Below are 12,942 nucleotides of genomic sequence, written 5' to 3' on the forward strand. Positions count from 1 at the left end.
CAGCCGCGGTCCGCAGCGGAGGGAAGATATTGCTGCTAACAAAGCACCTATCGCCACCTATAGGCTGTTATAAGGTATTACATCCAGCTGCAGTAGACGATATTACATCCAAGTTAGGAGCAAATGTGGGATTTATAGGTGCGGTTTCAACACCATGCCACCAGTGGGAAGGACCATCATGCAAGGGGGGTGGCTGTCATTTTGGACAGTGCTACCTCCCTCCAACCCCTTCCTATCCACTTAAAATACACGTGCAATGATGCGTGCACTACTGTTAGGGCACACAGCTACACCTTCATGAACAGAGCAGTAAGAAGCAGGGCATCCAGATCGGCCTTGTGTCAGGACCAAGTCCTGGCTGAGTGGGACAGTTGCCTAAAATCAGGACTGCCCCACCAGAATCAGGACAGTTGGCAGAGTGCACTGCTCATTTCTACCCATTCTTGCAGTTTTCACCCTCTTTGTGTGCTGGTGTCTTAAGCTCAGTTGCTGCTTGTCTGGATCCTGGAATGTTGGGGCCCTTTGTAGAAAAAGGATAGGCGATATGGAATTTGGAAAGCCTAGCAATGAGTGAATAGGCATCACCATATCATCACTATTATAGTAATTAGCGCACACCAATAAATTAATAATTAGTTTGATGCATTGTATTTTGATGGATTTTTTTTCAAAATGTTCCTTTCTATTTTCACACTTTTAATCAACTAGCAGCTAAATATATACAAGTAAATATAATCTATAATATTTCTGAGTTAACGAAGAAGACAGTTTTGTTTTATAATAGCACTTTCATCGGTAAGAGTTTGATTTATTAGAAGGGATAGAACATTTCTAACAGCATGTACCGGCACTGAGTTCTGTGCCAGAGTTTTGGACAAGTAGGGTTTAAGCCTTAAGGTGGGAGGGGTATGTATCACATCATGTATACTGCATGCTGGGACTTGTAGTTCCACAAGAGCTACAGGTTACCTCAGCCTGCTATGTGGTATTCAATCAGATAACATGACTGCTGATCATTACGTTATCTCTGGGGTGGGGGCGGATGAGGTCACCATATTATTATTTGCAGACGGCAGGATGATGCTGTTAGGACTTGTGTAAGACGTATTCTCTGATCTAGCACTGTATCTACGTTACATGCCTGTCACAGACACAGTATTGTTTTATATAAACTGAACCTTTCACCTATTTCTCATGTGCTTCATACACAGGGGGTTCCGGGACCAGCAGGCCCTCAAGGACGAGAAGGAATTGCAGGACAAAGGGTGAGATAGCACATCTATATACTAAGGAAAAACAGACCAGCTGTAGAGACAGGGGGCATATTTATTGAAGGGCAATAAGCTAGCTGGGCCATGCTTGTGTATGTCTCTCAGACTGGCTCGGCGAAGCGCTAAATTAACCCTTACTGCGCCAGGCCATATATGATATAGCCTAGTTAGTTGGGTGTGAACAATTAATCCTTAATCAGTATAACAGGAACACATGACTGGCGCTGAATAAAAATATCTCTGCTAAGGCTGCAGCAAAGCTGATAGTTGTGGATGCTTGGGGCCCCTGGATGCTTAGGGCCCGGTCAGCTGACCTCTTTCCTCCTCCTGACGTTTCAGAGAGAGGGAGGACCAATGAGAAGCTGCAGTCACTGACATTGAGGCTTCTCATTGGTTTCCTCTTGGCACCCCTGTTCTGCAACCATCCCCAGTTATGATCCTATTGATATGTATATGATTGTTATCAGATATAAATGTTATTTTTGTCCACACATATTGTGATATGCCAACTATGTGTATGTAAATAAATAAATACACATTATTTATATATATATATAATCAGGTAAATATTGCTTGAACACAGTAAGTGGAGCACTAACACCTTAGTATTTGTCGGTGTATATCATACTTGCCAACTCTCCCGGAATGTCCGGGAGACTCCCGAAATTCGGGTCAGTCTCACGGACTCCCTTGAGAGCTGGCAAGTCTCCCGCATCTGGCCCATCTGGCCACTTATATAAAATTAGTGCTGGAATGTACGGGCGGAGGGGGTGATGCTTCCCATCATTTTGGCCCTGCCCTAAGGGATGTAATGTTTGTTTGGAGTCTTAAAAGACCCAAAACAGGCATTACGTCATACGGGGCGGGCCCAAAATGACGCAAATCACGAAGCGCTGCCCCCTCCGCCCATACACCCCCCCTGCCCTCCAGGATCTCCCGGACCCGGCCAACATAAGGTTGGCAAGTATGGTGTATATATAATATATAAGCAAACCTAGGTGTTTGGGGGGCACCTATAGCAACTATGTCACTCATCCAGTGCTTTTAATGCCCCCGCGACGCCCCCATATGGAGCACCAGCCACTGACATGAAGGAGAAGCAGCTGATAGCTTCTTACCTGTAAGAATACCGACTGTTGCTCTTCCATGTCTGGGATTTGCTGAGAGTGTGGCGCATGTGTATGATGTCACAGCCAAGCGACGCACTCCCAGTCGGAGGGGACCACCTGGTAAGCAGGGTCGATTGGAGGAGCATGCAAGAGGGGGAGGGGCACCGCCTAGGACGCCCCCAGGGCTTGCACCGGCCCTCTCATTAGCATAAGGCTGTAAACATTACAAAAACAATTTCCAGTCAAGGTAAAAAGAAAATAATTGATATTAGTGACCATGTTCAGCAGTCAGGCTGAGGTAAGAGCTGGAACAGACAAGAACATCATGTAAATTAGTGAACAGACTCTTCAGCAGCTGGGATCGTTGCTGCAAATTAATTTATTTCATCAGTTCTCTGCCAAAACACACTTTTTCCCCTAAATAAGAATCTGGAACGCATCCTTCTGAAGATACAAACAGCAAGATTCATAAATCACTCTTACACTAGTACTGTAAACACTTAATAAGCATTTCACCTCTCTGACGCTAGCTAGCCCGACTGTCCCAAGTTTTATAGTGTGCAGGCATAGAACAACCTGCAGCCAATCAGATCATCTGAGGACTCACAGCAGCACAGATTATTTCAGGAGGCCAGTGTGATTTTGTTTGGTAGGAGGTGACCGGTCCGCTTATGTGAATATGTTAGCCAGGGCAGGGCTGCATGTAACAGGAGCAGTGTCATAAAATAAACCCCTGCATTGCCGTGTGCACCCATGTTTGGGGAGCGGGATATACCTGCTAACCCCCGGCAGTGCTGGATGTCTAGCAAGGGATGTCCTTTTAACAAATCACACGTATTTTCCGTTACTACCCATGTACGTAAGAGACTGTCTCTTTGCATACATGCAGACAGCCCAGAAATTAATTTAATGATTTATTCCATTTAGGACCTTTCCACCAGTAATGTTTGTAGTAGATGTGATTTCGGAGTGTTACTGTCTGTTTCTTTGAGACTATGCATAGTCCTTATGGATTGCTAAACACTTTTGTTTAGGGAGTATTCTAAACACATCTAGTTCAGCTTCTCACATTGCTAAACACTGCTCCAAACACACATCAGATCACAGAGGAATGTGTAATGGATTGAACTGTACATTTAAACAGTGACCTGCGAGAAGGCTGTTTAACACTTTCACTTCTAAGTCACCAGTAATATACAAGTAACAACAATGTATAAGGGATATCCCCTTAAAAGGTATCGTCTACATACATAAAACTGCATATTAAACATATACCTAAATACAGTATATAGTTGCCTACTTAGGAGATCTCCCGTCCGGGAGGGGGGGATCTCCCTGTTGCTTAATGGGGGCGTGGCCACGAGATGCGTGCCAATTTGGTCCTATTACAACAGGGGGCGGAGCCAGGATTACACAATTAGCCCTGCCCCCACCCACTTCACCAACGAACAGGTCAGGATCTGGGAGGTTGCCCTGCTCTCATAGGACTATGCCTAAATAATAAATACATACACCTATGAACAAACAACACATAACTAAACATTTACATTGTCTGGGGCATATTCAATTAGGTTTCCAGTCCGCGGTATCGCGCTGGAACGGGCCGCGAAGTTAATCCACGGTACCGCAATAACGTGAATTCACCTTATTGCGATACCGTATTACCGGCAATACTGTGCAGGTTCCACGGTAACGCACGTTACCGCAGACCGGAAACCTAATTGAATATGCCCCAGATCTGTGTTTTATAGCTGTATATTCTTTTCTATATTCACCTTTGTACATGTCTGTATGACGTTATCCTTCTTCTGGGCTATAAATGTGAATGAATATTAATGAGTGGGAAACACCCATGTACTGGCAAGAGCATGCTCACAGGGCTCCGGAGAAACATCCGATGACATCATCAGACTGCCAGCTTGCAGTACATTGGCTCTACATGGTCACATGACATTAGTGTGACAAGACTTTCAGCCCACATCAACAGTGAAATGAAACTATGCCTAAGGTTTTTACAGTAAGAGAGAGAGGAGCACAGTTTTATAGCTCTGTGTGTTAATAAATGGATATTATTCAGGGTGCACTGCTAATGTTACAATCATGACAGGTACTTTTAAGGATATTTTTTATTTAGAATTAAATGTCATAGACCCATAGTGTTCCTCACTTACTTGATCATTGGTTAGATACACTTTCCAATAGAATGTATCTAATGGAACCTGAAAATGCTAAAAAATAAACATCCTTCTCACTTTATTCTGCCAAGGTTAGCAGTTTTTAAATTCCCAAATAAATGAAGAAAAAAGTTAGGACACAAGCTGTATTTATGAAGCTATGTACCAATATTACTATATTTGTAACGGGGCAGATGGTTGGCACCCCAAAAGTAGTATAAGGAAGGATTCTACAGGCCTGGTGGTATGGTAGAGAGGTGAAGGTCCCCCCAGTAGTGTTAGAATAAATCAAGGAACACAGGGCTAAAAACTGCATAAACTGGTGGGTTTATTTTCTTTGCTTGTGGCATAAGGATTTACCACAGCAGCAGATCAGTAGCAGTAGTGTAGATAAGTAGTAGCACAATACCATCAACATGCAATGTTATTCAACATGTCACAAAATAAATCACATTTTATGAATCTTGGTTCAACAATATTGTGCAATTATACCGATTATACTTATCAGACAAAAATCAGCAGAGATGCAACACAGATTAATCCAGCGTGTTCGATGCTTTCTAGTTCACTCTATGATATATAGAACCCAATGGGGTAAATGATAATCCACAGGTTTAAGCGAACTTTCATATGACACATGAAGCTTATTTACTTGTACAAGTTGAAATCAGCGGTCCACTTAGCAATCCGTCTAATGGAATAAGCAACTCTCTCCCAGCAACTGTAGGGTTAAACAACCTGCAATTCTCTCATCAGCATCCATTTTAGGCAGTTTGTCAGCTTGTAGATAACTTTAAATACATCAGATTTGCCTGGAACAAACTTTTCCTTTAGCCAGTGCTATAACACCTCTCAATAGCAATATTACAGTCCCGATCAGAGGTTGTAATAACATAGTTTAATTAAATAACTTGAACATAGCAAAGTAAAAGAAACTTATCTGTCTTCATACGAGTCCTGTTGACATCTCCTGGGCAGTGGCAAGTTAGGTCTTTTCCTATACCGCAAAGCTACTGCTTTCTGGGCTGGCTATAAACATCCCTCAGGACAACAATTCAGCCATAAATACAGTGGCTCTTTATGGGAAGATCCTCCATTAGTTCAGCCAGCAGCCACACATATCGCTCTCTTCACTCTCATCCTCTCTCTAGCAAGTCCTCCCCTTTTTCCCAAGTATATCCCTCAAGCCTTCTAGTACATTCTTGGGCTCTAGAGAGCAGCCTGGACTGTAGTTTGCAGTCTGTCCACCCAAAAATGACCGAATCAATTTGCATTTAACTTCCCAGAGGCACTCTGGGGAACTATAGTTTTCTGAATGAGTGCATACAGTAATGTACCTGTGATTTGTAGGGTATTACATATTTATCCAATTAATGAACCCAACGCATTTGTGATTTTGTTTTTAAGTTTGCAAAAACGTTGTTAATTACAAATAATATCATCATTTCCTCGAGTTACCCTGCCAACTTGCATATATCAGGGTTGTGAACAGCATACAAGACACGACATAGAGATCTATTGGTCTTATCCTATGTTGTTTCTCTGGCCTTTTGACCTTGTTCAAACAGATGTTTTTCGAGCCATAGGGCCTCATGTGGAGTTGGATGCCTTTGCGTATAAAATGCGTGCAGAAAACATTGTGCAATTCTGTGTTTATTCTGATTTGCATGTACCTTAAGAGACATGTAACTCAACAATAGTGTGTAATAAAGCGGAAGATACTAGTTATAAAATCCATTGGGGTCATGATCTCTCCAGGAGGCATCAATTAAGCAATTAGCTGAGTTGCAGATGAGTCTAATTCATTTATTGGTCTAAATGGCCAAGGAGCGTAATAAGTTGATATTCTAGTATGTCAGGGATCCGCTATCCTGCATGGTGAAGTTATTAGCTCAGCTGTCATTTTCACAGAAAAAAATATCACCCCTGTAAGTATAACTATATCTCAAATGTATTCTGATTAAGCTTCTGTATATTTTTTTATATTTTTAGTAATAACTTTATATAAGGTTTCTTTTTATATATTTTAGAGCTTGTATCGTTACGTCACCTTGTTACTACGCATGCTAACCTGGACACAAATCGACCCTAGAAATGTTATGTTTCAGATACTGGCTAAGTAGATGTTAAACATTGCAGAGAAACAAATATAACTGATATGTTGATCTTGTGTTTTCTACCTGCTCATACAGGGACTACCTGGAAAAGACGGTGGTAGTGGACCCCCAGGACCACCTGGGCCCCTGGTAAACTTATTTTTATATTCATTTTAAAAAATATTGAAAAATATGGTTTTGCTGAGTGGATATAAAGAACGTAGAACCTAATGGTCAGAATATTATTTACTGTTATTTGCAAAACACTGTATTAAGTATAAACTGACATTCGTGTGTGCACCTGTAACAATCCAAATTATGTCTGTATCCTGAAACTACAGTCAGTCACAATATACCAAGAAGTGCAAGGGTAGAGAATGGAGGGATGGGCCGGCCTTCTATTAAGAGCTGTGGGACAGATAGGTAGTCAGGGTAGTCCTTTGAGCCAGAGCTCCCATACCCGTGTGAAAATATCTGTTTTATTGTGAAGATAATAGGTAATTGTATCCTTGCCTGCGACATGCCAGATCCAGTTTTAAAATTAAGGAATGGGGTGAGGTTCGCTCTGTAAAAATGTGGGATGTAAGCTTTACTGATTGGTTGGATAAATCCTCGGGGGTGGGGTATCTTAAGAGGAATATTCAGGGATCTTTAGGAATTGGAGCTTCCTATAGTGAATACAGGAGATCATGTACTGTATCTCGGAAAAGAGAAGTCTATGTGCAATTCCACCAGAGTCTATCGGCGGTATGGTACCACCTGTAGTATAACGTATACACTGTAGAGACAGAGGCCGGGTCCTCCTCTCTCTTATTTCCTCTCAATAGTCCTCCTTTGGAGGGAAGACAAGATATTTCTCCTCATGTTCATATCTGCTTTCGAAGTCAGTGTTTATGTTAAGTGGCAGAGAAACATGGAATTTGACAGCAGATAAGAACCACTTGGCCCATCTAGTCTGCCCATTTTTAACATATGGTAGACCCCCTATTAGATCCTTTATTCTTTTAAGGATAGCCTTATGTCTATCCCAAGCATGTGTATAATGTATCAGCCTCTACCACCTCTGATGGGAGGCTATTCCACTTATCCACTACCCTTTCTGTGAAGTAGTTTTCCTCACATTTCCTCTGAACTTCCTTCCCCCCAGTGTCAGTACATGTCCTCGTGTTCTAATATTTCTCTTCCTTTGTAGAATGTTTCCCTCCTGTACCTTGTTATAATTCTAGATATATTTGAAAGTCTATCACGTCCCCATCATGTCTTCCTATCACGCTACATATAAGAGGAATCGTTGCCCTACATAAAGGAGGGGAGCTCAGATAATTCTCGGGAAGGGGGGGAGTATATTGATTTTTATGCCCCTGAGGGGGGTGGGGGAGGTAATATAAAATGATTCCATGAAATGGTCTGTATAATAAATATAATAAAATAAGTATATTTATGGAAATTATAACGCTCAGCAAAGCAATAACAGTGACGCGTTTTATTCTCCCGGTGTGACCCTGACGTCAATGATTCCTTTGTCTGCATGACTTCCTGAGCGCTTACACTGAATTAACGTAATAGCATAAAAACTGTTGTACTGTACTAATAATTTGGAGATTATTAGTTCACTAATCTTTCTTGATCTCCAGAACATTCTCGTTTTCCCGAATCCTGAACATCTGCAACTCCTAAGGCGGAGAGTCTAAATCTCTGTTGGCCGGGACCCAGATTATGTCTTTAAATCAGCTTTATAACTGTTTGTCTACAGATTAAGCACATTGGCGGACATACTATGAAAGCTTCTCCTTGCCTATCTGTGAAGAGAGTGTGCTGTAACCCATAGCAACCAATCAGAGAATTGTTTTCATTTTTCGAAACTTTACTAAAAAAATAAATAAGCTAGAGTGTGATTGGTTGCCATGGGGAATACTTTCTGATTGGTTGCTATGGGTAACGCTTCCTGATTGGTTGCTATGAGCAGCACTTAGATTGGTTGCTATGAGCAGCACTTCCTGATTGGTTGCTGTAAGCAACATTTTTTTTATTTGTTGCTTTGGGTAACACTTCCTGATCGGTTGCTCTAGGTAGCACTTCCTGATTGGTTGCTATTGGTAATGCTTCGTTTTCTACTTTTTTCCATAGTTACTTGTGGAACAATTTGTATAAATGTCCTTGAAACGATTAAAAATATACTGTAACTAATGGAAAATTACAATCTTGTACAAATCAATAATACACACGTATATGAAATATAACAGATGCTACATACTAAAATGTGTGCATGCATCATGTATGTGAATTAATTGCAGCACAGTCATGCTACATGTGTATTTCCTATGTCTGCAGATTGACATACCTGATCTGATAACTCCATACCTATAACTCTGCAATCTTCAGCAGTGTAGCTGGATTTCACGCTTGAGGAGTGTACTTTTTTTCTTATAGATAACGCATGGAAAATATTTGTTATGTGGAATGTGTTCTGCGTTGCTCATAAATGCTCTCTCTCGTGGCAGGGTGCACCAGGTAACCCGGGATCTCCAGGTATGCCAGGCAGCCCAGGATCTCGGGGAGATGGCGGACCCGCGGTAAGTAAGCTCTGTAATCTGATAGTAAGCCTGCGCAGCAGGTAAATCACACAAGTACGTACTCAGTACAGAGAAGAATCACAGTGTGATATTCAGGAACTGGATAAATGGTTGTACAGGGTCACGTTTATTTTCTCAGGAACATGAATATCAATAAAATAATCAAAGTGCTGTATGTGATATAATGCTAGAACTATGCTCTTTTCCTCATGTGATAACAGATTTAGTGGAATGCAGAACATCTGCCTCTGTCGCTGGCTGGTTTGTGGTATAAATACAAAAATAAAAGTGTGCAGGTTGTACAGTATAAATATAAGAGATATATGGGTTTAAAAAGGATCAGTCATCAGATAAGATAAAACATATAGCGTGATGATATTTGGTAAAAAGTATATTCATATAGCATATTATATAGTGCAGAAAAATATACAATATTTTTTCTAAAAGGTTTTTGTAGCATTTTCATTTAATCTGTTTATATTAACAGATTCCTCTCACGATAGACAATAAACTTAATATAATGCCTCATCAATTTAGATATACATTACAAGTTCATTGGATATGAAGTTGACTTGTTCCAAGGTCCCAAGGGGAACAGTCTATCAAATTGGCATTGTGGTCATGGGAAACTGAGAACACGGTGGTCCTTAGCAGCTCAGGGGTGTTTCCTTAGCAGCTCAGGGGCGTAACCTTAACAGTTCAGGGGTGTGGCCTTGGTGTGGCCAATTTTCCCGTTTCCTTTATTCAGGAGTAGTTGGAGGTATGGAGGGAAAGTTTTAATAACTAGTCATTTTGATTGGAACTTATTTGAAAAATTTAAATCAGGGTCTACTGTGTGATTCAGAGACAAGCAACCTGTACTAACATTCATATACAGTCATGGCCAGAAATTTTGAGAATGATACAAATATTGGTTTTCACAAAGTTTGCTGAATCAGTGTTTTTAGATCTTTTTGTCACATGTTGCTATGGTATACTGTAGTAAAATTACAAGCATTTCATAAGTGTCAAAGGCTTTTATTGATAATTACATTAAGTTTATGCAAAGAGTCAATATTTGCAGTGTTGACCCTTCTTTTTAAAGATCTCTGTAATTCGCCCTGGCATGCTGTCAATCAACTTCTGGGCCACATACTGACTGATGGCCGTCTATTCTTGCCTAATCAATTTTTGGAGTTTGTCAGAAAAAAGAAGCTAAAAACACTATAAAAAGACTGGATACTGAAGAGTCTGCTTTTATTACTAGACTATAATTAGTAGATCCAAGTTAGTTTATCACACAATATGATTATATTTCATTTTCCGCAACACACTAAAGTCTCTAAACTCTCCTGCATTATATTGTTTTCTTAAGACAGAACTCCACACTGGTCATGTTTCCAATCCACTTGCTGCAAGCTGAATGGAAATATATAAATAAGTAAATATGTATTCTGTACTTTTCTATGGCAAAGTTTTGTTAGAATCTAGAACGAGATTTGTAATAAATGTAGCTTTGCTACGGGGGGGACAGAATCCCCTTTATATTATTTAAACATAACCCTTTACGACCAGGAACGTAAATAAATATTGCTGTGTTTTTCCAGCTTTCGTTAGACTTGTGTAAAGCCTGAATAAATATGAAATACCCGGAGCAATGCAGGGGGAGGTTCACTGCCAGGAAATTGCATTAGACTGATGGTACTATTCAGTTTTGTGGGGGAAATTAAGCAGGATATATCTGTACCATGTCTTGCCGCTCAGCTGTCATAGCAATACTTACACTATATCATTGCTTTCGTGATACCTTGGGGGCAGAACTTGGAACTAGATTAATGTAAGATAATTACATCTTTATTGAGGGACTGCAATGTACAATGGAATCATATAACATAACTTCTCAAGTCAGTATCACATCTTCTTTAAACTAGAGATGCTCACTGACCCCCGTGAACTGGGTTTGGTTTTGGATCTGGATTAGCTTCCTGTTTTGGTAAAACCGCCCTCGTGTTTTGGATTTTTTAGGAAAAATCCTAAAATATGCTAAAATCACATATTTTTGCTCTTTTATTGTTCCTATATTATTATTAACCTCAATAACACTAATTTCAAGTCATTTGCAGTAAATTTTGACCACCTAACAGACCACAATATTATTTTCATACACTTTCGGACAAAGACTGCAGCGACCTGGCTGGATGGTAAGCGACAGAGCAATGACACAAACACACGGCAGTTCCTAGCACATCTAGGACACATTGGCACACAGCAGTGGCAGAAAAGAAAAATGGGGGTCTGCCCTCCCTCCCATTATTTTGGATCTTAAAAAGGAATCCAAAGCTTCCAAGATCCGAGATCCGACGAAGTAACAATGACGTTATGTCTTGTTTTCGATTCCGAGGGTGCGCGAGAGTACCGGCTCGGTACTCGGATCCCCTTAAATTTGAGTGTGTTCAGTTCTCGGGGAACCGAGCCTGAGCATCTCTACTTTAAACAGATTAGTGTCTGTAATACCGAACCATCAAAGATTCATTATTTGATGTTAATTTTGATATGACTAAAGATTTAGATGCTCTCATTTTCCCGAAAAAATCGTGAGAGGTCTGTTTATTAAAAGCTGTTTCCCACCTTAAATTCAGTTCTGACTTTTTTTGCATTTTGTTTTCTAAGACCCCCCCCACCCCCCCATCCTCTCAGTTTGGGTCCTTCTTTTAGGACAGCTGACATTTGTTCAATTTAATGAGGTTCTGGTACCTACAGAAGGAACAATAAGAACCTCTGCTGGTGAACTTGTGTAAAAACATCTGTGATCGCTGGAGAAGAGGAGGAATCTTGCTCAAAGACAGCCGCATTCTGATTGGATAAAAGTGCAGCCAATCATCAAACACTATTCTAGGGCAACATGAAAATAGGCTGTAAACTAAAAAAAATGTTTGAAAAAGTGGAGATGTTACCTAGTGCAACCAATCAGATTCTACTTATCATTTATTTAGTACATTCTACAAAATGACAGCTAGAATCTGATTGGTTGCTTGATGATAGCAAGGCAACATTGAAAGAACAGAATGAATCTAGAATGAAAAAAAAAACAATCTATGTAGTAAAAGTTATAGGAGGGTATATACACAAGACAATCAGTTAAAGTCATCAGTGGTGCAAAACCCCTTTAAGATGTAACGATCGTTAAATCCCACTCCCAGTGTAACATAAGCGGACTGTGACTTTAACACTAGGTTATTATGAGAGGACCTTGTTCCTAACATTGCACATTTAAGACATTTTTGCCATAACAGAGGTGACAGAATCCAGCTGTTCCTGTTATTTGCTGCAAATGAAAACGTTTGTAAAAACTCGATTCAGTTTTTCAATAACATCTTGTCAGTGTAATTTATTCTAAGTGATACATTCCAGAAAATGATGTTTTCCTATAAAATGAGACATTATTCATAATGATGGCGAAAATACAGACTTGTACTGAGCCTGATAAATCATTAATGGAACTCTGGTATTTTGTCAGAATCTTCAAGTGTATCGTTTAGTACAAGTATTTGTCAAGTAAGAACTAGTATCATGTCCTGTTAGGCAACAGGTCAGAGCTGGAAACACGTTGTATAAGAAGAGGAGCTTTCAGCAGTGATGTAGCTATAGAATCCCGTCACCTTTAAATGCCCCCCAATATCTAAGTATTTCTGGTCTAGTGCAATGTGGTTAGCAGCTGTCACTGTAGATGGGTTTCGGGT

At 40.4% G+C, this 12,942-nt stretch overlaps 1 protein-coding gene across 4 annotated transcripts in view; it reads left to right on the top strand.

The window, feature by feature from the left end:
• Positions 1-12,942, top strand: part of COL14A1 (collagen type XIV alpha 1 chain) — a 134,002-nt gene that overhangs the window by 106,610 nt on the left and 14,450 nt on the right. For all 4 annotated transcript variants that reach the window (XM_075214011.1, XM_075214008.1, XM_075214012.1 and 1 more), the window contains exons 40-42: positions 1,212-1,265; positions 6,747-6,800; positions 9,152-9,223. In XM_075214011.1, the coding sequence (XP_075070112.1) occupies positions 1,212-1,265; positions 6,747-6,800; positions 9,152-9,223 (180 nt within the window). The remainder of the gene's footprint in view (positions 1-1,211; positions 1,266-6,746; positions 6,801-9,151; positions 9,224-12,942) is intronic.

This window comes from Mixophyes fleayi, chromosome 5 (genome assembly GCF_038048845.1).
Source record: "Mixophyes fleayi isolate aMixFle1 chromosome 5, aMixFle1.hap1, whole genome shotgun sequence".
Lineage (NCBI taxonomy): Eukaryota > Metazoa > Chordata > Amphibia > Anura > Limnodynastidae > Mixophyes > Mixophyes fleayi.